The sequence below is a fragment of the Pan troglodytes genome, chromosome 15, assembly GCF_028858775.2.
Source record: "Pan troglodytes isolate AG18354 chromosome 15, NHGRI_mPanTro3-v2.0_pri, whole genome shotgun sequence".
NCBI lineage: Eukaryota > Metazoa > Chordata > Mammalia > Primates > Hominidae > Pan > Pan troglodytes.
In genome coordinates this window covers 67367082-67392462 of record NC_072413.2, presented here as the reverse complement: position 1 = coordinate 67392462, position 25381 = coordinate 67367082, and the positions used below count along the sequence as shown (strand labels likewise).

Here is a 25381-nt window from a genome sequence, read left to right as displayed (position 1 = left end):
GCATTATAACTCAAACTGGTCTGCAATAAGAAAAGTATGGCAACTGAGATAAAGCCTTCAGAAATTTTTAGAGCAATATGATTATTACAATTATAGTAGTAATTTTTTATCTGTTGAATTTAACAATATATTTGGGCTTGTATCTTCTATGTCTTTTTTTCACTTCATTTTCCTACTATTTCATTTTTATAAGTGTATTGGTATGGATTGAAATAAAAATTAAAAACAAAAACTGATCCTTTACCAGGCAGTTTGAGGAATATTGCTGTAGAGCTCTGAGCCAAAAACAGCTTGCTCTCTGTTACCAGCTCTGTGACAAAGAGGAGACATACTCAGGTGAGTAACAACCCTCAGATAATCAATCTGAAATCCCACTTGAGCCATCTGTTTTTGTATCATAGCTCCATTTATCAACTGCAGCAGCACTGAGTTTATACTAGGTAATATAGGCTCTCAACCTACTTATGTAACATTGTTATTTAGAGCCAAAAAAAACTACTCATTAGCAATTCAATCGAAAAAACATAAGACAGTGTTAACTATAAACCAACGGGTCTCACTCCCTTACCAAACAGGGCTTCCTTTGTGTAAAGCATGCTTTGGCCTCCTTTATTTATTTATTTTTATTTATTTATTTTTATTTTTTTCTGAGACAAAGTTTTGCTCTTGTTCCCCAGGCTGGAGTGCAATGGTGGGACTCGGCTCACTGCAACCTCCGCCTCCTGGGTTCAAGCAATTCTCCTGTCTCAGCCTCCTGAGTAGCTGGGATTACAGGCACGTGCCACCACGCCCAGCTAATTTTTGTATTTTTAGTAGAGATGGGGTTTCGCCATGTTGGCCAGGCTGGTCTCGAACTCCTGACCTCAGGTGATCCACCCACCTCAGCCTCCCAATGCTGGGATTACAGGCGTGAGCCACTTAGCACCTGGCTGGCCTCCTTTAAAAGTTAAAAGTGTTTCTCTTTCCTGTATACTGAAAAAATTTACATCCTGATTATCATAGTTACTTATAATTGCATTTGAGAATCGGATTTTTTTTCCTTTGTTTTATAAATTTTTAAGGCATGAAAGTACAGTTGCCAGGTCAAAGGGCAAGGAAGAAGGCCACAAAAGTATCAAGAAAGGTAGTTTTGGGGTGAGGAGAAACTGATAGAGAAATCAATGTCACATAAACCTCTTGGTGGGCACATCTGGCAGGTAGACCCCACCACTACTGCAATTTCAGACTACCTAATTTTAACTCGTTTTTAAATACTAATCTTGCCATAATTGATCATCTGACTTTTATTCCTGTTCTGAGAAATTTTTAGAAAAAGTACTGAATGAGAAAGCAGCAGCAAGATTAAAAACATGAATAAAAAGCATATCTTTTCATGTAAATCAAGCTTGTCCAACTCATGGCTCGTGGGCCGCATGCAACCCAGGAGCACTTTGAATGAAGCCTTACACAAATTCATAAACTTTCTTAAAACATTATGAGTTTTTTTTTGCATTTTTTTTTTTTTTTTAGCTCATCACCTATCTTAGTGTATTTTATGTGTGGCTTGAGATAATTCTTCTTCTGATGTGGCCCAGGGAAGCCAAAAGATTGGACACCCCTGATGTAAACGAAAGTGAACTGTAAAACAGTAACACTAGTCTCTAAGAAAGCCATACTTCCTTAAAAAGGCAAGTCATTTATCCAGTGTAGGAGTTTGGGGAATTATTTTCTAAGGAAAGAAATGGTGCTTTCCAGTCCCCCGTGAATGAAATTTATTTTTACAAATTTACCATCTCACTAGTTTCATTACAACATTGGTCCATAATAATGGCATAATTTACCTAGAAAATATGTTTAGTTCCTAGGAGATAGAAATCCTAGTTGAATTCTAGGATGTCTTTAAGTTATATATAACTTTCATTTTTTATTCTAATACCTCAAAATGCATTGCATCTACTCTAATAATAAACAGATATTATGAATGCTGATTTTAGCATTTTTAAGACCTACAGCTGGAAAAGACCACCTGACCGTCAATTTAAGAAAGCCACAAATGACATGACATACTAATTATCTGTATTAATGACCCAGTTATTAACACCACTCCTGTAAACATTTCCTTCTAGTGAAAAAGGAAATAGTATATATCCGCATATTGCAATAATCATTCAAGGTAGTTTGAAAAAATACTGGAATTGGTAAAGTTAAAGGCATTTTATAGAAATCAAAAGTTTTACTGGTTGCTTATCAGAATTAATTATGATTATTCATAAATGTTACTTCAATATGTTTAAAAATATACAAACCAACCCAAATCTCACACATGTCAGCCCTACTGATTCAATTCTAATATAGTTATAAGAAAATATGGTTATGTCAAAGGAAACACAGCAGGTTCACAAAGTACTGGGCAGGCAGGTAACCCAAATAAGTGAAACAGGCTTCAAGGGCAAGGAGGACTGTGCCTAACAGCTGCTACTCAGCCCGACCCAACCTTTGCCTCGAGGAAATACTGGTAAAGAACAACAATAATAAACTTCTGCTAATGGAACAGTCTGCAGGCTGGATTTGGCACACAGGCTACCATGTATATGTACCATGTACCTTTGCCGAAATGCTTAGTGGCTACGAACTAGTCTGAGTCAGAAAAGCTAGACTGAAAAAATACCCCTCTTCTGATTCTAACAAACTTCATGAACTATCCAGTCTCCGTTTCCTCATCTATATGTCACTGATTTTTCTTTTCTTTTCTTTTTTTTTAAGAGAAAGAGTCTCAATGTTGCCCAGGCCAACTCCTGGGTTCAAGCAATCCTCCTACCTTATCCTCTTGAGTAGCTAGGACTACAGGCGCGCCCCACCGCACCCAGCTTGAGTTTTTTAAGTGACGTTAGGTAATGCACGTAATTTTTTTAAATGCTATCATTAGATGCTGAGGGGTACAGATTAAAAAGGAAACAGAAAAAGAACAGCAACAATTTAAGCATCTGTCCCATCTGGCTATGGGCTTTACTTTTCCTCAAACTGACAACACCTTGTCCCACCTTCTTTCCCACCCACAGGCTATTTTCACCTGTAATGTCTCCTCTTCCTCAGGTTTCTTCAAGGTGTACTTAATATTTCATTTATACCTTTCCTTTCTACTTCAGGCCTCCTTTGAAAGTACTTTCAGGAATGGCACTGAAACTAGGGCCTATTTTACTGCTGAACTCTAGGACAAACTCATGAAATCTTGTTCCCTCTGAATGTAGTAGTTTTTCCCCCCTAAATCTTTGAACGCTGTGCACTTCGTGAATTCCTTTTGCCTACCTAAAGGACCTATCAGCATGTTCACTGAACAGTGCTTTCATCTATCCCTCTTCCCGGGACCCTCGCTTAACGTCTGTTCAAGGTACCAATCAAATTAACAAAAATGTCAAAACGTATTAACCAAAAATTCATTGCTAAGCAAATAGATTTGAAACAACTTCAGAATATCAATTCCAAGGCTCCCCTTCTTTAAAAGGAAATGTGAGTTAAGAACAATCTATTTTAGTTTTTTCTTACATTCATTCTAGTACAGACATCCAAAAAACAAAACAGCTTTCCTCAGAAAGGTGTGTTTGACTTTCTCAAAAAGAAGTTATCATATTGATTTCAGTTCATGTAGAAAAATAACATTCTCCATTTCTTTTTTTTTCTTTTTTGGAGACAGGATCTCACTCTGCTGTCCAGGCTGGAGTGCAGTGGCCCAAACACGGCTCACTGCAGCCTCAACCACTTGGGGTCAAGCGATCCTCCTGCCTCAGCCTCATTTGTAGGGACAAGGTCCCGCCACGTTGCCCAGGCTGGTCTAGAACTCCTGGGCCCAAGCGATCCTTCCACCTCAGCCTCCCAAAGTGCTGAGATTACAGGCGTGAGCCACCGCGCCCAGCCCTCCATTTATTTTCTTGATAACAATCTGGAATCTTGATTCCATGAAACCTCTGAGAATCAAAAGAAATGTTATGGTGCCTCTCTCCAGGTAAATGCACAGAACCTCAAATTTTTGTAAGCAATTCTAGGGGATTCAGAATACTCCAGGATCTTCCGTGGAATATCTATCTACCCCAGGTTAAGAATTCCACTAATGAATATGAGGTTTCTTTCTATTATTAAGTGTCATGTATCTTTTAAAAAAGATAGTCTTTCTTAATGAGACCTTCAGCTTTGAGATTTAACTAGGGAAGCAGCTTCCCTTTGCAACTAAAACTACTATCTCACAGCCATCCTGACAGCTGACAGAAAATTGAGAATTTCTTACCTCTGAGAAATTAACAGCCAAGGGAATGATTCCGGCCACGTAACATCCCACCAACATAGCCAGAGACAGCAGGCTAATGGAGATGAAATCATCCATTCTGCCCTCCTTTATTCACCCACAACCACTAGACAACAAATTTCCAGTGGCTTTAAATGGTGCTTAGGTTCTTTAAACAGGTGTGGTGGTTCCAAGAGAGTGGGCTTTCCAGTTCTTTAGGCCTTCCCACCAGCAGATGTGTTCACGAGGCACCTTCCTCTTGAACGTACCCGGCAACAGACCCTTTTTGCTGATATTAGCACCAGAGAAAGCTTACAGCAATCTAAGGTCCCAGGCTCTGGGTTCTCAGATGCCAGTCATTAGATTCTCGTGGGTTAACAGAGATGGGAAAAGTCAATGGGGAAAATGTGCGAATGATCGATTTCTTCGATTGTCGGATTGAGGGTGGCACAATGTCTTAGGCGGCGGCGGGTAAGTGACTCAAGCGAACCTGTTCGTTCCCTAGGCGCCCCTGTCTCCAAGAGGCGGCCCCGAAGGTGATCCGCCCCCCAGAGCAGGAAACCAGCCCACCAGTCCCAGCAAACTCTCCTCCGAGCCTGGGATGAGGAAAGGAGTCCTGCAGGTCTCCAACGATGGGTCCTAGGGGTTCAGCAGCAAAGTTGACACAAAGCTGTCTCTGCCCTATACCCGGTGCTGCCCATGGTACTGCACTCGACCGGGCCTTGACCCGGAGTCGCGGATACTACAGCTGCCATGGCCGCCAAGTGGCATCTCTTCATTCCATCCACTTCCGGGTTGTCTAACCACCCCCTCCTTTACAAAGGCACTTCCGGGTTACAACCGACCTCTGGCCCAGGATACTTACGTTGCCGCCATTTTTGAGTAGGGCTAATTAAAGATGTCTGATGTCACTGTCTATACCGGTGATCACTTGAGCCGTATGTTTAATAACGAAAGTACGGAAGACAGCGTCTTGAAAAAAAATAATTCTTCCTAAAGCTTGGAAACTTTCCCTTACCTTTTTGCCTTTATCGAAGATGGCTGAAACAGAGTCAGTAGCTGCTCTAGCTGCCGGAAGTGACTGTGCCTCTATGATCCAAAAGGCTCTTTTGCGTTGCACTTTCGACGACTTCCGGCGGCTCCTCTCGCGAGGATTGGCTGTTAGCGGCGTTGTAGTTAAGCTCGTGTAACGGCGGCGGTGTCGGCAGCTGCTGCAGCGAAGAGAGTTTGGCGCGATGGTGAGAAAGGCCTCCGCGGCTACCCGAGTCCGAGTCCCCGGCCTCCAGAGCGACCCCAGCCCCATACGTTTTCCCCTCCCCACGAGCCCCATGTAGCGCCGCGTGATGCTCCCCGCCACTCTAGTCGGTGGATTGACCCTTCTTCCCGCCGCAGGGACGCCAGGCCTGACTCTAGGCCTCGGAGCCCCGGTCCGCCCTGCGGTTGCGCGCCCGCCTGCTCGCTCGGGTCAGGCGTGCCTTGGGCCTAAGGATGAACTCTCTCCCGATTGTTACTCGGTAGAGGGAGACGTGGGGGAGGTGTTTTGTTTTTTGAGATAGAGAGTCTCACTCTGTCGCCCAGGCTGGAGTGCAGTGGCGGGATCTCAGACCCCTGCAACCTCCGCCTCCTGGGTTGAAGCAATTCTCCTGTCTCAACCTCCCTAGTAGCTGGGATTACAGGCGCCCGCCACCTCGCTCGGCTAGTTTTTTTATTTTAGCAGAGACGGCGTTTCACCATGTTGGCCAGGCTGGTCTCGAACTCCTGACCTCAAGCAATCCACCCGCCTCGGCATCCCAAAGTGCTGGGATTACAGGCGTGAGCCACCGGGCCCTGCCGGATATGGTATTTTTCCCTCCAAATGCTCTAGCCTGCTGTAGGAACAATGGGCCAGGGTTGTCTAACTATTCTCGAAGCTGACAGATCCAGCTATACCCAGCATGTGGGCCAGGAGAGGACGTATTTGCTTTGCAGTGTTTTCTCAGCTTTCGTTTTCCTGTGCTCTGCCTTTTTTTTTTTTTTCCTGTTTTTGAGACCTCTAGGTATTGCATGTGGCGCGTCCCTCAGCCCTCGATCCTGTACTTATTTGTATTTATATCCTCTTGGGGCTGGAGGCTGAAAAGTAGGCTCAGCTCAGAGACCAGCTCTATTAGAACCCAACCAGGATGATCAGTAAGCTCCAATTCGAAGAAAGTGACCAAAACTGGCTTGAGAGGTGGTATAATCTGTAAAGAATTTGAGCAGGAAAGCATTGCCATTTAAAAATGATAACCAGTTGACCACAGTTTTTAAAATGTATCATGTTATGTTCTTAGTGATTTTTAATCCTTGTCTTTGGGCAGTAAGTATTGAAAATAGTAAACTTTGCCCGGTGTTCATTTTAAGACTAGATATAAAAAGCAACATGCTGTATAGCTTTTTCCATTCTTACCCTTTCAAATTAGTCCTTTAATTTGCATTAGAATTGGAATACAATTATTACAGTAGCAGTTGAGATAGCTAGTGTATAGGGCAAGCTCTGTTGCAAGAATGCACATGGTTTCTACAAAATTATTTTTTCTTAAATGACTTGTTGAAACTTTTTGAGTAGCTAGCTTACAAAGACTTCTGTATAACAAATAATCTAATATGATGCTTTCTGTGGCTTTTAAATCGATTTAACAAAGGCTTTGACTGCTCAGGTTATTACAGGTGAGAGTTAATCCTTCGTCTCTTGTCACGAAGTTCCGTTTTTATGTCAAACCCTCTGAAACTTTTAGTCAAAGTGGTTTAGTTCTTGATGGGGAGAGAAGGGTATGATAACCCTTGGTTTTGCATGTCATGTTAAATGTACTATTTTTCCATTGTTTATTCAGAAAGTCTGGGCTTCAGCTATTTCAGTTCCAATTTGATGGTTAAAAATTCTGATCATCTTGTCCAGGCGCGGTGGCTCACGCCTGTAATCCCAGCACTTTGGGAGGCCGAGGCAGGCAGATCACCTGAGGTCGGGAGTTCAAGACCAGCCTGACCAACATGGAGAAACCCCATCTCTACTAAAAAGACAAAATTAGCCGAGCATGGTGGTGCATGCCTGTAATCCCAGCTACTTGGGAGGCTGAAGCAGAAGATTCTCTTGAACCCGGAAAGCAGAGGTTGCGGTGAGCTGAGATCGCGCCTTTGCGCTCCAGCCTGGGCAACAGGAACAAAACTGTCTCCAAAAAAAAATTATGTTATTCCAAAACAGTTTAGGGTTCCTGTTAGGAAATTTTTGTTTTCTGGTTTTTGGCTGAAAAATACTAGTACAGCAGAAGAGAAGGAAAAAGGTGAATAGTTTGATTTGGGACTGGATTTACAGTGGAGTTGCATCATACTTGCATTTAATTAACCTTACACATGTAGCAAAAAATTGGATGGGTCATATTTTCAACAGACCAGTGAATTCTCAGCTGGATGAGATTTTTTGCTCCCCAAGGGACATTTGTAACAAAGAATCAGTCAACCCAAAATGTAATAGAGCCCACGTTGAGAAAACACTGAGATTGATTTGTTAGTGACTGATCACTAACAAAAACATGTTTCCCAGTGAGCACGAAGTGGAAGACAAGTCTGTCTGCTATGGGCATTATTTCACATTTCTCATAGTGTGATAACCTAACTTTCTGTGTGATTCTAATACGTGATTTTGGTATGAGAAAGCCCAGTAAGGCAAGTCATCTAGTAGGTGAATAGTTTAATGGATTTTTAAGGGTAATTCTTACGATATGTTTATATTGCTAATTTATCTACTGCTTTAATGTTAAGTCTAACCCCTGGATAAAATGTGACTTTGCTCTTATGCTAAGGTTGGAAAAAAAGCTTAAGTTGAAACCATGCTTGTGATTATTATACTATTTCCCCTTTTGTTTCCTTTCATCAGCCCATCTGAGTTTTTATTAGTGACTTAAGAGCATTAAAGATGGAAAGTGACCACTGGAGACAGAAAACCTAAGCAGGTTTATAATTTAGTTGGGAAGAAAAGATACAAAAGAAAAAGGAGGGCAAGGTAGCTTACACTGATTACTTGTAGGCAGTAAGTACGGTAGGACTGGGAGACTTAGGGAGACCGTACAGCAGAGTTGTGAATCCAGCTAGATACTATACTTAGACTAAGACATAAATATTTTTGTGGGAAAAGTATCCTAATGACTTTTTTTTTTTTCTTTTAAGAGATAGGGCCTCACTCTCCGATGCAATGGTGTGATCATGGCACACTGCAGTCTCAGCCTCCTGGGCTCAAGGAATCCTCCTGCCTTAGACTTCCAAAGTGCTGGGACTACAGGCATGCACCCGGCAAATTTTATTTTTTTGTAGAGACAGGGTCTTGCTATGTTGCCCAGGTTGGTCTCAAGCTTCTGGCCTCAAGTGATTTTCCCCCTCAGCCTCCCAGAGGATGAGGATTATAGGCATGGGATGCCATGCCTGGCCTCTCTAATTACATTTTAATAACTAGCAATCATTATTGCATTACAAATGGGGATTTTTTTTTTTATCATACTATGAATTTCTCAAATAGAAACTTATATTGAAATCATGTTTTCCCCCTGCAGTCTCACACCATTTTGCTGGTACAGCCTACCAAGAGGCCAGAAGGCAGAACTTATGCTGACTACGAATCTGTGAATGAATGCATGGAAGGTGAGTTTAACACTAATCAAGGGGTAGAAAAATGTCTCATTTAGGAACTGGGTTTTCCCCCTCCCAAATTTCTTTTTTTTTTAATAGTCCATCCACCCCAGGCCCTGCCTTTATCACTTCCAACCCTCCAAATTTATTGAATTGCTAATTTTAGGAGGGAAAGCAGATATTTAGGATGGACCATAATTATTGAACATTTTATTTATTTGCTTGTTTGTTTATTTATTTATGTATTATTTGAGACAGAGTCTCGCTCTATCACCCAGACTGGAGTGCAGTAATGCGATCTCGGCTCACGCAACCTCCGCCCCCCAGGTTCAAGTGATTCTCTTGTGCCTCAGCCTCCCAAGTAGCTGGGACTACAGGCATGGGCCACCACACCCAGCTAATTTTTTGTGTATTTAGTAGAGATGGGGTTTCACCATGTTGGCCAGGCTGGTCTCGAGCTCCTGACCTCAAGTAATCTGCCTTGGCCGGTTGAACATTTTAAACATTAATTATGTATATAGTATCCTCCTTGCTACAAGTATTAGGTGTTTTTTTTTTAAAGTAATGTATATAATGGGTGACTTTCCAGAGCAGCTTGTTGTTTTATAAATATTCTCTTATTATTTGTCACATGTTATTTTGTTACAGTATGGAAATATTTTACAGGTATCCCTTATATATTCTGGTTAAGCTCAAGCACTATAGGTTTGTGTGTCTGTCTGTTTTTAATAGGTTGTTTTAATAGATTTAAGGGATACAAGTGTAGTCTTCTTATATAGATATATTGCATAGTAGTAAAGTCTGGGCCTTTTTTTTTTTTTTCCTTAAGACACGGGGTCTTGCTCTGTCACCCAGGCTGGGGTGCAGTGGTGATAATGGCTTATTGCAGTCTCAGTTTCCTGGGCTCAAGCAGTCCTCCTGCCTCAGCCTCCCAAATAGCTGGGACTAGAGGCACCTGCCGCCACACCTGGCTAATTTTTTGGTTTTTTTATAGAGATGAGGTCACTGTGTTGCACATGTTGGTCTCAGACTTCTAGCCTCAGGCAGTTCTCCTGCCTTAGCCTCCCAAAGTTCTGGGATTACAAGCATGAGCCACTGCACCAACCAAGTCTGGGCTTTTAGTGTAGCCATCACCTGGTGTACATTGTACGCAGTAGTGATTTTTCTTCCCTCACCATTCTCCCACCTTTTGTAGTCTCCAGTGTCAGTTATTCCACTCTGTCCATGTGCACACATCATTTAGCCTCCACTAATAAATGAGAACATTAAATGTTTGACTTTCTGAGTTACTTCACTTGAGATAATGACCTCCAATTCCATCCATGTTGCTGCAAAGACATGGTTTTATTCTTTTTTTAATAGCTGAGTAGTATTCCATGGTATGTGTGTGCATGCATTCTCATACACCACATTTCCTTTGTCTAGTCATCCATTGATGGATACGTAGTTGATTCCATGACTTTGCTGTTGTGTATAGTACTGCCGTAAACGTATGAGTGCAGGTGTCTTTGTTTCTTTTTGTTTTTTGAGACAGAGTCTCACTCTGTCGCCCAGGCTGGAGTGCAGTGGTGCATCTCAGCTCACTGCAACTTCTGCCTTCTTGGTTCAAATGATTCTCCTTCCTCAGCCTCCTCAGTAGCTGGGACTACAGGTGTGTGCCACCACACCCAGCTAATTTTTGTATTTTTAGTAAAGACAGGGTTTCGCCACGTTGGCCAGGCTGGTCCCGAACTCCTGACCTCAAGTGATCCACCCACCTCGGCTTCCCAAAGTGCTGGGATTACAGGCGTGAGCCACCACTCCAGGCCACCTACTCTAATTCTTAAAGAAGAACATGGCATTTTTTCTTCATCTCTTTACAGATCCATTTCTCTGCTGACATTTCTGTCTGCTATTGATGTAGATTTTGTATGCAGGCTCTCTTAGCAAATTGTTACCTAACCTACATTATCATGTTTGGTCTTTGATTCTGCAATACTCTTATTTCTCAGGGCAGTTTCAGGGTTGTAGAAAAATTGAACAGAAACTACAGTTTTTCCGATATTACTCTCTTTCTTCACCCCTACACAATTTCCCCTATTATTAATGAATTTCACTGGTGTGGTGCATTTGTAACAGTGGTGAACCAGTATTCATTACTGATACATTGTCATTAAGTAAAGTTCATAGTTCATACTAGGTTTCATTCTTATGTCCTACATTACTGTGGATTTTCCCAAATGCGCAGCGTCATGTGTCCGCCATTACAGCATCACACAGAATGGTTTCACTGCCCTGCCCTAAACATTTCTTGTGCTCTACCTATTCATCCCCTCCTACCCCACCCTCAACCTCTGGGAACCATTGGTCTTTTTACTGTGTCCATAGTTTTGCCTTTTCCAGAATGTCATATAGTTGGAATCATTATCGTGTGTGGCTTTTTCTTAACTGGCTTTTTTTACTTAGCAATGTGCATTTATTATGTTTCCCCCATGTCTTTTCATGACTTGGTAGCTCTTTTTCTAAAAATTAAAAATGGCGATTTATTTCCCATTTAAAAAACTAAAACAAAAAAAGTTAAAATAATTATTAAATAAGTTCTCACATGATGTGGTTGCCAAATGGTAATTTTATTATTCTTTTTTTTTTTCTTGTAGTAAATATTCCCCTGTAGATCAGAGCATTTTTTTCCTCCCCCCCTTTTTTTTAAGAGTAGTTAAAGACTTTATTTAAGACCATGTTTTTAGAGCAGTTTTAGGCTTATGGGAAAATTGTTTGGAAAATACAGAGCTCCAGCATACGCCTTCTTTCCTCCCCTTCTTAGTTTCCCCTATTAGTGCATCTTCTATTAGTCTGATTACACTTGTTGGGATTGATGAATTAATATTCACAGATTATTATTAACTAAAGTTCGCAGTTTATGTTAGGGTTTACTGTATGTGTTGAACATTCTGTGGGTTTTGACATGTATAATTACATGTATCTACCTTTACTGTATCATACAGAGTAGTTTCACTACCAGAAATCCCCATTGCTCCACCTATACCTCCTTCCCTGCCACCACCCCCAAACCCCTGATCTTTTTACCATCTCTAGTTTTTGCCTTTTCTGGAATGTCATGTTAGAGTTACGGAGTATGAAGCCTTTTCAGACTGGCTGCTTTAACCTAGCAATAGCTTTTTTTTTTTTTTTTTTTTTTTTTGGCGTGCGAGACAGAGTCTTACTCTGTCACCCAGGCTGGAGTGCTGTGACGTAATCTCAGCTCACTGCAACCTCTGCCTCCCTGGTTCAAGCGATTCTCCTGCCTCAGCCACCCAAGTAGCTGGGATTACAGGCCTGCGCCACCATGCCTGGCTACCTTTTTTTGTATTTTTAGTAGAGACGGGTTTTACTGTGTAGGCCAGGCTGGTCTCAAACTCCTGACCTCAAGTGATCCGTCCACCTCAGCCTCCCAAAGTCTGGGGATCACAGGCATGAGCCCCCATGCCTGGCCAACCTAGCAGTATGCTTTTATGGTTCTTACTTTTTGTGTGTGTGGCTGCATAGCTGATTTCTTTTTATTGCTGAATAATATTCCTTTGAATGAATGTACCATGGTTTGGTTATCCATTCACTTATTGAAGAGCATCTTGGTTGCTTCTATTTTTTGGCAATTATGAATAAAGCTGCTATAAACATTTCTGTGTAGGCTTTTGTGTGGACCTAAGTTTTCAGCTCATTTGCGTAAATACGTAGGAGAGTGATTGCTAGATTATGTGGTACAAGTATGTTTAGCTTTGTCAGAAACTGCCAAACTGTCTTCAGACGTGGCAGGACCATTTTGCATTCCCACCAGCGTGAATGAGTTTCTGTTCCACATCCTTACCAGCATTTGGTGTTGTCACTGATTTAGATTTTAGCCATTCTAAGGTATCTTATTGTTTTAATTTGCAATTCCCTAATGACATATAATGTCATCTTTTCATGTGCTTATTTGCCGTCTGCATCTTTATTGAGGTATCCAGATCTTCTGCCTATTTTTCATTGAGTGATTATGGTTAAGTTTTAGGAGTTCTTTGTATATTTTTGGACATTAGTCCTTTATCAGATAGATGTTTTATAAAGGTTTTCTCCCCATTTGTGGTGTCTTCTCACTTTCTTAATTAATAGTGTCTTTTGGAGCACAAAAGTTTTTTATTTTTATAAACTTTAACTTGCATATTTTTGTGTTTTTGGTGGCATATCTAAGAAACCATTGGTTTATCCAAGGTCACAAATATTAATGCCTTTATTTTTTTCTATGGGTCTTATAGTTTGGGCTCCTACTTTTAAGTCTCTGGTCTGTTGTAGAGATGTGTCCAACTTCATTCTTTCACATGTGACTATCCTGTTGTCCTAGCATCATTTGTTGAAAATACTGTTCTTTGTTGAATTGTTTTGGCATGCTTGTCAAAAAGCAGTTGACCATAAATGTGAGGGTTTGTTTCTGGACTCTCATTTCTGTTCCATTGATGTAGATACCTATCCTGATGCCAATACCATATTGTCTTGATTGGAGTAGTTTCATAGTAAGTTTTGAAATCAGGAAGTTTGAATCCTCCAGTGTTGTTCTTTTTCAAGATTATTTTGGCTGTCTTGGGTCTCCTGCATTTCTATGTCAAATTTAGGATTAGCTTGTTGGTTTCTGCAAAAACAGCTTGGATTTTTATGGGAATTGCGTTGAATCCGTAGATCATCTGGGGGAGTATTGGCATCAGGTCTTCCAACTCATGAACATGGGATGTCTTTCCATTTATTAAGCATGGTGTGGTGGCTTTACTTTCTGCATGGCGTGGTGGCTCACACCTGTCGTCCCAGGACTTTGGGAGGCCAAGGTGAGCGGATTGCTTGAGCCCAGGAGTTTGAGACTAGCCTGGGCAACATGATGAAACCCCTGCTCTCCAAAAAGTACAAAAATTAGCTGGGCATGGTGGCGCGTACCTGTAGTCACAGATCCTTGGGAGGATCACTTGAACTTAAGAGGTCAAGGCTGCAGTGAGCTGCAATTGGGCCACTGCACTCCAGCCTGGGCAACAGAATGAGACTGTGTCTCAAGGGAAAGAAAAGAGTCCTTCCATGACATTTTATAGTGTAGGGTGTACACGTTTTGTACTACTTTTGTTTCGTTTATTTCTAAGAATTTTATTCTTTTTTACGCTGTTATAAATGGAGTTTTCTTAATTTTATTTTCAGACTTGTTGTTAAGGCATAGAAATAAAATTTATTTTCATATACCGATCCTATATCCTGCAACCTTGCTGTACTCATTTCTTAGTTCTAATAGATTTTTATTGTTTCCTTAGGATTTTATATCTATAAGATAATGTCATCTGCAAATAATGATGACTGTACTTCTTCCTTTCCAATCTGAAGGCCTGTTATCTCTTTTTCTTGCCTAATTGCCCTGGCTAGAACTTCTAGTACAATGTTGAATACAAGTAGCACAATAAATATTCTGGTATTCTTCCTAATCTTAACAGAAAAGCATCCCGTCTTTAACCATTAAGTATAATGGAGGCCGGGCATGGTGGCTTATGCCTGTAATCCCAGCACTTTGGGAGGCCGACGCGGGTGGATCACCTGAGGTCAAGAGTTCAAGACCAGCCTGGCCAAAATCGCAAAACCCTGTCTCTACTAAAAATACAAAAATTAGCCGGGTGTGGTGGCACACACCTGTAATCTCAGCTACTCAGGAGGCTGAGCCTGAGGCAAGAGAATCGCTTGAATCCAGGAGGCGGAGGTTGCAGTGAGCCGAGATTGCGCCATTGCACTCCGGCCTGGGCAACAAGAGCAAAAAATCCATCTCAAAAAAAAAAAGTATAACTGTGGGTCAGTGCCTTTTTAACATATACGAATTTATTTTCCTAGTTTTTATTTTCTTTCCATTCATTAACTCATGGGTGATATTCTGTGATCACAATGTAGTATGCCAGTAGCAATAAAAAGCCCTAAGATAGTTGTTTAATAGTTCTGTGGTTGAATAGTAGTTTTATTAGGAAATTTATAAAGTTAATTTGGAGCTAATAAAAGGCTTATGTATACAGTATAGGACATGTTTTTTCTAGATAACTAGCATTTATGTCACTTATCCATTCATCATAGTAGTCTTAAAATAGTTGACAGCGGGAATAGACTGAAAAGGTGTATTCTCCTTTTGTGGGAATAAGAAAGGAGAGTATCAGGCCGGGCACGATGGCTCAAGCCTGTAATCCCAGCCCTTTGGGAGGCTGAGGCACGCTGATCACCTGAGGTCAGGAGTTCAAGATCAGCCTGGCCAACATGGTAAAACCCCGTCTCTACTAAAAATACAAAAAGTTAGCTGGGTGTGGTGGCGGGTGCCTGTAATCCCAGCTACTTGAGGGGCTGAGGCAGGAGAATCGCTTGAACCCAGGAGGCGGAGGTTGCAGTGAGCCAAGATCTCATCATTGCATTCCAGCCTGAGCAACAAGAGCAAAACTCCATCTCAAAGAAAAAAAAAAGGAGAGTATTATTGAATAAAAACTAAATAGATAATGTACTCTGTAGCTAATTATAATTAGTAATGTGGGCTTGCTATTAATGATTTTGCTCATTATCTTTTTTATTATATTTAAGTACTTATATCCTTGTTCATGTGCTAATGCTTTATGTGTATTATTTCAAATAAACCTCACAATTCTATGAAGAGGCACTCTTAACTCTGTTTGACAGGTGTGGTTCAGGGAATGGCGTCGTTTGTCCTCGGTTTGACAGGGGCAGAGTTGGAACTCAAGTCTGTCTGAATCCATAGTCTAGATTTTTTGTTTGTTTGTTTGAGACAGAGTCTTGCTCTGTCACCCGGGCTGGAGTGCAGTGGCCAATCTCGGCTCACTGCAATCTCCACCTCCCAGGTTCATGCCATTCTCCTGCTTCAGCCTCCCGAGTAGCTGGGGCTACAGGCGCCTGCCACCATGCCTGGCTAATTTTTTGTATTTTTTTAGTAGAGACGGGGTTTCACTGTGTTGGCCAGGATGGTCTCGATCTCCTGACCTCGTGATCCGCCCGCCTTGGCCTCCCAAAGTGCTGGGATTACAGGTGTGAGCCACTGTGCCCGGCCTAGTCTAGGATCTTAAATATACCTTAGGATAATCTCTTTCCTTGTTGCCAATTTTTTTTTTGCTCTGTGGCTTTAGGAAGAATTACTGAAAAACCTGTTAAGACCCACAATGTTATTTGTTTGAGCCATCAGATGGCAAGTCTTTAAAGTCCCTTAGCTCCAGTGGTTTGAAGTAATCATTTTATTATTAAGACACAAAATAGTTACACCAACATTGTGGTGAATTTCTCAGCTGCCCAGACTGGAGTGCAGTGATGCAATCATGGCTCACTGCAGCCAAGTGATTCTCCCACCTCAGCTTCCCAGGTAGCTGGGACCACAAGCACACGCCATCACGCCTGGCTAATTTTTTAATTTTTGTAGAGATGAGGTCTCCCTGTGTTTCCCAGGCAGGCTGGTCTTAAACTGTGGGGCTCAAGTGATGCTCCTGCCTCAGCCTCCCAAAGAGCTGGGATTACAGGCGTAAGCCACTACACCTGACCTGGTGAATTTATAAAATAAAAAAGTATTTGCTAGTGGCAATAATCAAAAGCCATCAATCTATCATCTTTTCCCCAGCCCAACTTTATTAAAGTAAATATGATATCAACATATAGCACAGCTCATAAGCACTGCTCATATCTAGAAGTGTATGCGATTGTAAGATTTTGCTTTTTTTCCTATCCTTTCTTAGGTGTTTGTAAAATGTATGAAGAACATCTGAAAAGAATGAATCCCAACAGTCCCTCTATCACATATGACATCAGTCAGTTGTTTGATTTCATCGATGATCTGGCAGACCTCAGCTGCCTGGTGTAAGTATTAGCCAACATGTCTTTTATCTTGTATTTTCTATTGCTTTTCTGTCTGTTTGAGGTGATTTATGGTATTGGGAGCTAATTATGTGCCTGATACTGATCTTTTCATTTGCATAGTGTATAGTAATTAATATTTCTCTTACAGAAATAAGAGATTGGCAACATAAAGCCAAAGGCACAGAAAAAAATAACTTTGCTAATTGATATAGTTAGTATCCAGAAAGGATCCTAATTCAGAAGTTCCATGTCCCTCTTGTTTGTTCCTTATACCTAATTTTTTTTTTCCTTTACAGTCTTTGTCCTAAAGCCATTGGTTTTGGATTAAAACTAAGATTATCTTTTTTTCATGACATTTCAAAAACTTAAATATGTGTATAGCTGAAATTTAATTTCAATCCTACCCTGTGTAAGTACGTATATTTTGGTATGTTAGAGTGAGATTTTTTAACATATTTGTTAATAATATTATTATTATTAACAAATAATAATATTTGTTAATAATCTGCTTCTGGCAATTACTAACAAGGAGCATAAAGTGTTACTGTAGACTTACCTAATCTTTTTTACATTAGCAAACAGAAATTGAGTGTAAATACAGCTCATTTAACCGAGGAAAATGGAAGCACCTTATGATACAATACTCAATCATCAGATACTTGAATATTTATTACATGTCAGGTGCTGTGCTAGAAGTTGAAAGAGCAGTGATGAGAAATATACAAGTCTTACTCATAGGCACTTCCTGGATCACCACTGGAGCCAATCATGGAATGTGGCTGCACCATGCTGTCTCCCCAAAAGTTCCAAAACACGCATTTCCTTGGGATGTTTGAGTTTTGTTTTCTGTACCTCTTCATTGTGTTCCGGTTGTAGCCATTTCACTTTGATCACTCAGAACATTCAAATGAATGTTGCATGGTACTTTAAGCCATTCAGACATCTATAGGAAAAACATACCAGACAGAGGGGACGAGGGACAGCTAGTGTAGAAGTCCTGAAGTAGGAGTGCCTAGCATGTTTGAAGTCATTAAGGAAGCCTTTGAGGCTGCAGAGGAATGAGTGAAGGAGAGAGTCTTAGGAGATTGGAGGAGCAGGGAGCAATGATATCTTGGAAGCCAAATGCAGAAGTGTGTCATATCATTGATAGGACAGATACGTGAGGACTGAGAATTTAATTGACCCCTGGATTTGACACTGTGGAAGTCTTTGGTGACTTCCAGAACAGTTGTGGTAGAGTGCCAGGAGTAAAATGCTTACAGATTTCAGTGTATGGAAGGGAATGAAAAGAGAGGATTTATAGGTGGCCATTACAGGCTTGCTTTTTTTTTTTTTTTTTCCTTTTTTTTATTTTAAGAATTTTGCTTGAAAGAACAGAAAAATGGGGTTGTAGCTGGAGAAAGAAATTGCTTTTTTTTTAAGTGGGAAAAGTAATGGTAAGTTTGCAGGCTGATGGGATGATGTACCAGAGAAGGAGAAACTGATAGCTCAAATTGGCTCTTGGACAGTTCAATCATAAAAAAGGGAGGACAGGCAAATTTGGGAGCTGGGGGGAATTATCTTCTGTATGCTTCAGTTATCTCAGAAAGATAAGGAGCAAGGACATCATTTGAAACAGGTGTTACAGGTTTGTGGAAAAGTAAGAAATAAGCTAGGAAGGTGAAAGAATTAGGGAACTGCAATTAATTCAGGGATGCATTAAGTGTCCTCCAAAGTACCTATCTGATAGTGATTTAAAGTGAAATCAGTCATTGTGATAATGGGATTTTTTTCCTAGTCTCTCTCACCTGGATGGTTACAGGTGAGGAGTAGGTAGAGAGTAAAGATTTTGCTAAAGGTTGAGGGCATATATGAGGATAACAGCAACGACTGAATGACCATGAGCTTTAATTGGGGGTGTAGGCGGAGGTGCTGGAAACAGAGGTAGATCAGTTCATTGTAGGTCCCACTGGATCAAGGATTGCTCACATTAGAGTGTTAGGAAGTGGTGATCAGAGAATGACATGCTTGAAATTAGGAAATTGAAGTAGTTGGAAATGACAAGGTCTAGGGATCTGGCCAAGAGAGGGTAGGAGATGAGATCATTAGAGGAAAAGACTTCATGGAATTGGGAGGCCTAAGTGTTGACAGAATCATCCACTGGATATGAAATTACCAATAATGTGTATATTAATTGATAGAATTTAAGAAGAAGTTGCTTTGTGTTTCTTCACTGCTGCATCTCTGGTACATAATTAGTGCTGAGTAAATATTGGTTATATAAATGCACGTCACTTGTGTTATTTGAGTAATAGCTTTCTAAAATTATTGATAATTTTCTATTTCCCTTATTTATATTACAGAGCTATATTCTGCATTGATTAAAAATTAATGGTTGTCTTTATGGTTTTATAAAAGAACCTTACTGAAACATTCAGGATGTAATCCTGACGCTTTTGGGATGTCGTACTTACTCCCAGTAAGTGGGAAGTAAACTTGAAGCAAAGGATCATGTTTTACTTGTCTTGGGAGGCTGTGGTTAAGAGCTACCTGGAGTGGCAGAATTAGACATAGCTGGGTTTGAATCCTGGGTCTACCATTTGCTAGCTCCCTTTGACAAGGCAGCTTTGTATTACTAAACTTTAGTTTGCTAATTTGTAAAATTCAGACAAATCTAGTTCATAAGACTCCTTGTGAGGATCAAGTGCTTGCTGAGCACAGCATTATTAGATATGCAGCAACTCCCTTTTCAACTAGATTGAAGAAGTCAGGATAGAGTTTTATTTTTAATTACAAGCATGTTCTTAAATTTGCCAGGAGTAGAATGATATCAATTTTAATGTCTACGTGTGAGATAAATTATAAATTTCAAGTGAGATTTAAAAGGTGTTGAGGTTTTTTCAACAATACGAAAATTGAACAGAGTAAAACAGTTACAAGTGACATGTTAATGATATACAAGTATGTCATTAATGACAGAACATAACTTTTCTAACTTTGTACTAGACTTTATAAAAAAAAAATTTTAGAGACAGGGTCTTGCTATATTACCCAGGCTGGTCTCAAACTCCTGGGCTCAAGTGATCCTCCTTCCTCAGCCTCCCCAAGGAGTGATATTACAGGCATGAGCAACTGTGCCCGGCTGCATTAGACTTTAAAATGTAAACTAGAAACCATATCTAGCATACTAAACTGATTTTTAATACAATATTTGCTATATTAAAGCAAAATAGAGGGAAAGCTTTAATTATTACCTAGATAATTCTTCCCACCTACAGTATTTCCAGAAATATAGAAGAGAGGTTAATGATAATTTATGGTTTTTTAGTAGTTTCAGAGTGTTAAAAACCGTAAATTATCATAGCTTGAAAACCTGTAACAATTTATGTTTGTTTCTAATGTTGAAAATTTTTTGGCCTCTGAAAAACTTTCAGAATCAAATTTAGGATTTAAAACTATTTTCCCCAGGTGACTTTGGTTATGTCCTTTTTGTTCTTTGAATATTCAGGAGAAATCAGGTATTGTTTCCAAAGAGGTCACCCACTGCCACAGCACATCCTGTGATTTGGGCCGTTACTACTCAGACCAGAGACTGGGTCCATTTTTGGTTTGTAGATGGTTGTGTGCTCATAGCTTCTATTAAATTTACATGGCAGTGACCTAGGACTTTTTTAAATTAATTCTTTTTAAACAGCATAGGTGGAAATGGAATAAATAAGATTCTACTTTGTAACATGACTAAACCCAGAGCAAACTGACCATGCATTAATAATAAAATGTAGGCATGAAAATTTGTATTTCGTATACTTAAAGTCAGAGTCAGATTTTTCCAGTTTTCTGATCTGTATGTTTTTTAAATAAGCTTTTTGTAAGATGAAAATAATACCCTTTTGATCATGCAGTATTTTCTTGTTTGCTTAGAGACATAAAGAACATTTAAACTGTCAGTTATTATAATGACAAGAGGTATTCCTGATCAGTAAGAGAAGTTATCACTGAAGACATTTCTGATTTCACTGCCCAGACCCACAGCTTCTGTTCTTATATAAACCTACATTCATTGACCATAACAATAGGTTAAAAGATTCATCTGTGCCAATGACTAGGCATTTTATTAAAGTATTTAACATTTAATTGTCTCATTTTCAAGTGCCAGTTAACAGCCATCGACACACAGCTTTCCATAAAGAAGGCATTATTGCTTTTTTTTTTTTTTTTTGGAGATAGAGTCTTGCACTGTCGCCAAGGTTCAAGCGATTCTCCTGCCTCAGCCTCCCGAGTAGCTGGGACTAAGGTGCGTGCCACCACGCCCAGCTAATTTTTGTATTTTTTTTTTTTTTGTGGAGACGGGGTTTCACAGTGTTGGTCAGGATGGTCTTGATCTCTTGACATTGTGGCCCGCCTGCCTCAGCCTCCCAAAGTGCTGGGATTACAGGCGTGAGCCACTGGCACCTGGCCTACTATTTGATGAGTTGGAAAATTGCATGCAAGTTGATGGATTCCTTAATGTTCACAAACCAGAGTGACTTTTGTTGGGGGGAATGGTATAAACAAAGCCTGTCCCACCCAGATATGATAATTGTGAGAAATTTTGTTCCTTTTTAAGTTATTTTCCAGTGTTAATATAAATGTTATAGTCTCTTCTGCTACATTTTGCAGTAGACTAGCTTAGAGCTTATTTAATTAGGAAGCATGGACAAAGAGTTTTCAGAAAAAATTAAATTTTAGAATTTTTAAATTTGGTTAAGCATTTTTAAAAATGGGAATCTTGTACATTTTTAATAAACCAGATTGTGACCTTACTGTTCAGAGGAAGAATATGATGTTAATTGTATAAAGCATTCCTACTTTGGAATTTATTTCCCTTGCCAAAAATTGTAGTTTAGGTTTCTAACTTAGTGATTAACAGTGAGGACTCTGGAGTCAGGAGTATTTAAAATCTATCTCCAGTCCAGCATTACCTAGCTAATAACTTGCTTCACTTTTTAAAGCCTTGGTTTCTCATTTATGAAAAAGGAGGCCAGGTGCGGTGGCTCACGCCTGTAATCCCGGCACTTTGGGCGGCCGAGGCGGCTGGATCACTTGAGGGTCAGGAGTTCAAGACCAACCTGGCCAACATAGTGAAACCTGGTCTCTACTAAAAATACAAAACATTAGCTGGACGTGGTGGCACACACCTATAGTCTTACCTACTCAGGAGGCTGAGGCAGGAGAATCATGTGAACCCAGGTGGCAGAGGTTGCAGTGAGCCAAGATGGCACCACTGCACTCCAGACTGAGTTACAGAGTGAGATTCTGTCTCAAAAAAAAGCAGGGGTCGGTGGTGGGGGTGGTGGGAAGTGAGGATAATTGTACCTACTCACAGGGTTGTAAAAATGAGTTAATTCAGATAAGAATTTAAAGCGACACCCAGTACTCTGTGACATCTTACTAGATACTACTCACAGTCCCATTGGAGTTTTACTGCTAATGCTAGTCTGTGTACTCCTTTTCCTTCTGATTAGAGATATTTTGGAGCTTACTATATCTTCTGATAATTCTTCTCCATAGGCCTCTAGCATTATTTATTTTAAAAAGCAAATCCTAAAATATAGGTTTAAGATTTCCTTAATACTTTACAGGGGGAGGGAAATTAGCAAGAAATCTTTGTTGCCAGTACATGTTTTTTTAAAGGTTTTTTAGTTAATTCAGAATAAACATTGCAAATCTAAAGTTTGTTCTAGTATTGTTGTTTTTGTTTTTGTTTTTTTGAGATGGAGTCTCACTCACAGGAGTGCAGTGGCACGATCTCGGCTCACTGCATCCTCCACCGGTTGAAGCAATTCCCTTGCCTCAGCCTCCCGAGTAGGCAGGACTACAGGCGTGCACCACCATGCCCAGCTAATTTTTGTATTTTAGTAGAGACAAGGTTTCACCATGTTGGCCAGGCTAGTCTTGAACTCCTGACCTCAAGTGATCCACCCGCCTCAGCCTCCCAAAGTGCTGGGATTACAGGCATGAGCCACTGCACCCAGCCAATTTTTTTGTTGTTGTTTTTTAATCACTAAAGGAACCATAAAAATAGAAACTATGTAGGAGGAAGAACACATGGTTTCTGGTCATACTTTGTCAAGAAGTAGATATGTAACATATTGGGCATTTAACTTAAAAATTCTAAGTCATGTTTTCTTTTTCCACTATAAGATTGTACTAGGTGATATAAAGTTCATGTCACTTAAAATTCAACGACTGTGTAAGTAGCTCTTTCAGCTTTTCATTAAGTTCATTTTTGGAAATGTGCACATCTATGCCATCATTGGGCAGTTATAATTTGGGGATTTAAACACCTGGCAGTGATTGACCACTGTGACTTTGCTTATTCCCTTTCTCTCCTCAGTTACCGAGCTGATACCCAGACATACCAGCCTTATAACAAAGACTGGATTAAAGAGAAGATCTACGTGCTCCTTCGTCGGCAGGCCCAACAGGCTGGGAAATAATTGTGTTGGAAGCACTGGGGGGGTTGGGGTGGGCTTGGAACACAGGTGTGTACAGCGTGCTGTAGTGGAAGTTTTGTATCATAGTAATCCTGTTTCCACTTTGTTATACTCTAGCCAAGATTGACCGTATTAGATGAAATGTGAGGATCTTGTTCAATCGGAAACCCCCGTTACCTCCTCTTTTTCTTTCTCTTTCTTTTTTTTTTTTTACTTAAACATTTTTATGATGATTTAGATGGAAGTTGTTCTTCGTCACTTAATGTTGGTTCCAGTCCTTCAACTGTTCATATCTACTTTATAACATTCACATACTAACCCTTCTTCAAGATGGGGTGGGGGGTGGAAATGCAGTTTAGCCATGTCCTCAAGATAAAGTCTTGGTAAAAATAAATAAATGTCCTTTAGTTATATTTTCTCCCTGAGTGCTTTTTTTTTTTTTGTCTTTGAACATTGAATTTTCTTGCAAAGCATTTTTTCATTTTAAGTTTAAAAACCAATAGCTGCTACACAAAGAATTTGAAGAAAGTTTAAGTAGTGCGCAACACATTTTGCTGTGATTTATGTGAAGCTAATAACACTTTTACCTCACTTTTCCAGCATAATTAAATGAATCTTAATTATAGCTCCAAGGTTTGTACCTACTATTGACGCAAACGTTATAAATGACTTTCTGGTGATAAAGCTTGTCCGCAGCAGCAGCAGCAGACAGATGAACTTCTTAGTGTTGATCAAAGGAAGTACTCTTTCTAGGAGGTCTTTGTGCCCTTTTCAGAGCCTTCAGTTGGATACTAGTTACCCACTACCGTAGGGAAGCTGTAAGGGCAAGGGAAAAACCACAAAAAAGTGTAAGATAGTCTTGTCTCTTTTTTGTTGTTGTTTTTTTGAGACAGTCTCACTCTGTACCCAAGCTGGAGTGTACTTCCAATCATGTCAATCATGTATTTTCAATCAGCAAGTACATGAGCACTCTCTGATTCTGCTATTAGCACTTTACCAACAGCCAGTGATATCTTGACACAGCATAAGATTGAAAGTTTTTTGGAAGGCTCATGATTGGTTTAATATCCCCCTGTTCCTGCCTCTACTTGCACATTAGGGCCTTAACTATTTTTTTTGTTGTTTTATGCAAGACAAAATTTTACCTAGAACATACTCATATGTGCTCAGTTTTTCTATAGAATAATCTGGTTAATGAAATGTTATCACTGTACCAAGAGATTATTAGAATTTTAGGGTACCTGACAAAATTAAGTAGAGTTGTAGTTAATGTTTCACTGTGAAACCAACCAAATTTTAAAGCTAAAATAGGTCGGGTGTGGTGGCTCACGCCTATAATCCCAGCACTTTGGGAGGTTGAGGTGGACAGATTATTTGAGGTCAGGAGTTCAAGACCAGCCTGACCAGCATGATGAAACCCTGTCTCCACTAAAAATACAAAAAGTAGCCGGGCATGGTGGCACACGCTTGTACTATCCCAGCTACTTAGGAGGCTGAGGCAGGAGGATCCCTTGAACCAGGGAGACAGAGGTTGCAGTGAGTGAGCCGAGATTGCACCACTGCACTCCAGCTTGGGTGAGAGAGACTCTGTCTCAAAAAAAAATAAATAAAGCTAAAATAATCTCACACAAAAAGAAATAGATCCAAAAGTAATCTGATTGTCCTGTTTTTCATTTGGCCTGTCCTGCTAAAATAGTTTTATTTCTTTAACAAATAGAGGATCTTTGGCTTTATTTATTTATTTATTTATTTTTTAAATACTCTAGAGCAGATCTGAAGGGAATGATTTCCCTTGATTCTCAGATATAGTACCATTTCTGGTGCTGGGCTTACAGAGGAAAATATGAGAAAGGAATGTGAGAAAGTATCTGGGTTCTAGATGTTGGGTGATGAGAACAAAAAGAAGGGGAGCAGTGTTTGGAATCATTAAAAGCTTAAGGAAGACTAGAACTGGAATAAATACAGAGAAATAAACATTTGTCTATGTCCCATAATACACAGAAAAAGAGCCTAAAGTAGCCTTTTTGTGAAGGTGAAATGTGCAATGAAAGTTTCTGTGGTTTGGCCTAGGTACAACCACTGTCCTTGTGTTAGAGATTTAGAGTGTTGGTTGATTGGCCTTTCCCCAACCACAAGTAAAACAGGTTTGATTTCCGCTTATTAAGTGATA

The 25381-nt window shown here is 40.1% G+C and overlaps 2 protein-coding genes across 12 annotated transcripts in view; one reads left to right on the top strand and one right to left on the bottom strand.

The window, feature by feature from the left end:
* SLC39A9 (solute carrier family 39 member 9) overlaps window positions 1-5733 on the bottom strand; it is a 67252-nt gene extending 61519 nt beyond the window's left edge. For 5 of the 11 annotated variants that reach the window (XR_010150963.1, XR_002939303.3, XR_008539257.2 and 2 more), the window contains exon 1: window positions 4259-5100. Coding sequence is in view for 4 of the 11 variants with exons in the window: in XM_009428020.5 (XP_009426295.1) it covers window positions 4259-4354 (96 nt within the window). In the remaining 7 variants the exon portion in view is untranslated. Of the gene's footprint in view, window positions 1-4258 lie in introns of all 11 variants that reach the window. The other 6 variants (XR_010150962.1, XM_009428021.5, XR_010150964.1 and 3 more) reach the window with 5 other exon arrangements.
* ERH (ERH mRNA splicing and mitosis factor) lies at window positions 5382-23629 on the top strand. The gene is made up of 4 exons (XM_510031.7): window positions 5382-5493; window positions 8815-8902; window positions 16636-16756; window positions 23112-23629. Exons 1-4 carry the CDS (start codon window positions 5491-5493, stop codon window positions 23212-23214), a joined length of 315 nt encoding a protein of 104 aa, XP_510031.1. The 5' UTR covers window positions 5382-5490; the 3' UTR covers window positions 23215-23629.
* The last annotated feature ends 1752 nt before the right edge of the window (window positions 23630-25381 follow it).

What these genes read in the sequence shown, in the direction of transcription:
- ERH (XM_510031.7), top strand. An exon ending in TGTGAATGAATGCATGGAAG is followed by an intron (nt 8,903 to 16,635) that starts GTGAGTTTAACA and finishes ATCCTTTCTTAG; the next exon opens with GTGTTTGTAAAATGTATGAA. An exon ending in GCAGACCTCAGCTGCCTGGT is followed by an intron (nt 16,757 to 23,111) that starts GTAAGTATTAGC and finishes TTCTCTCCTCAG; the next exon opens with TTACCGAGCTGATACCCAGA.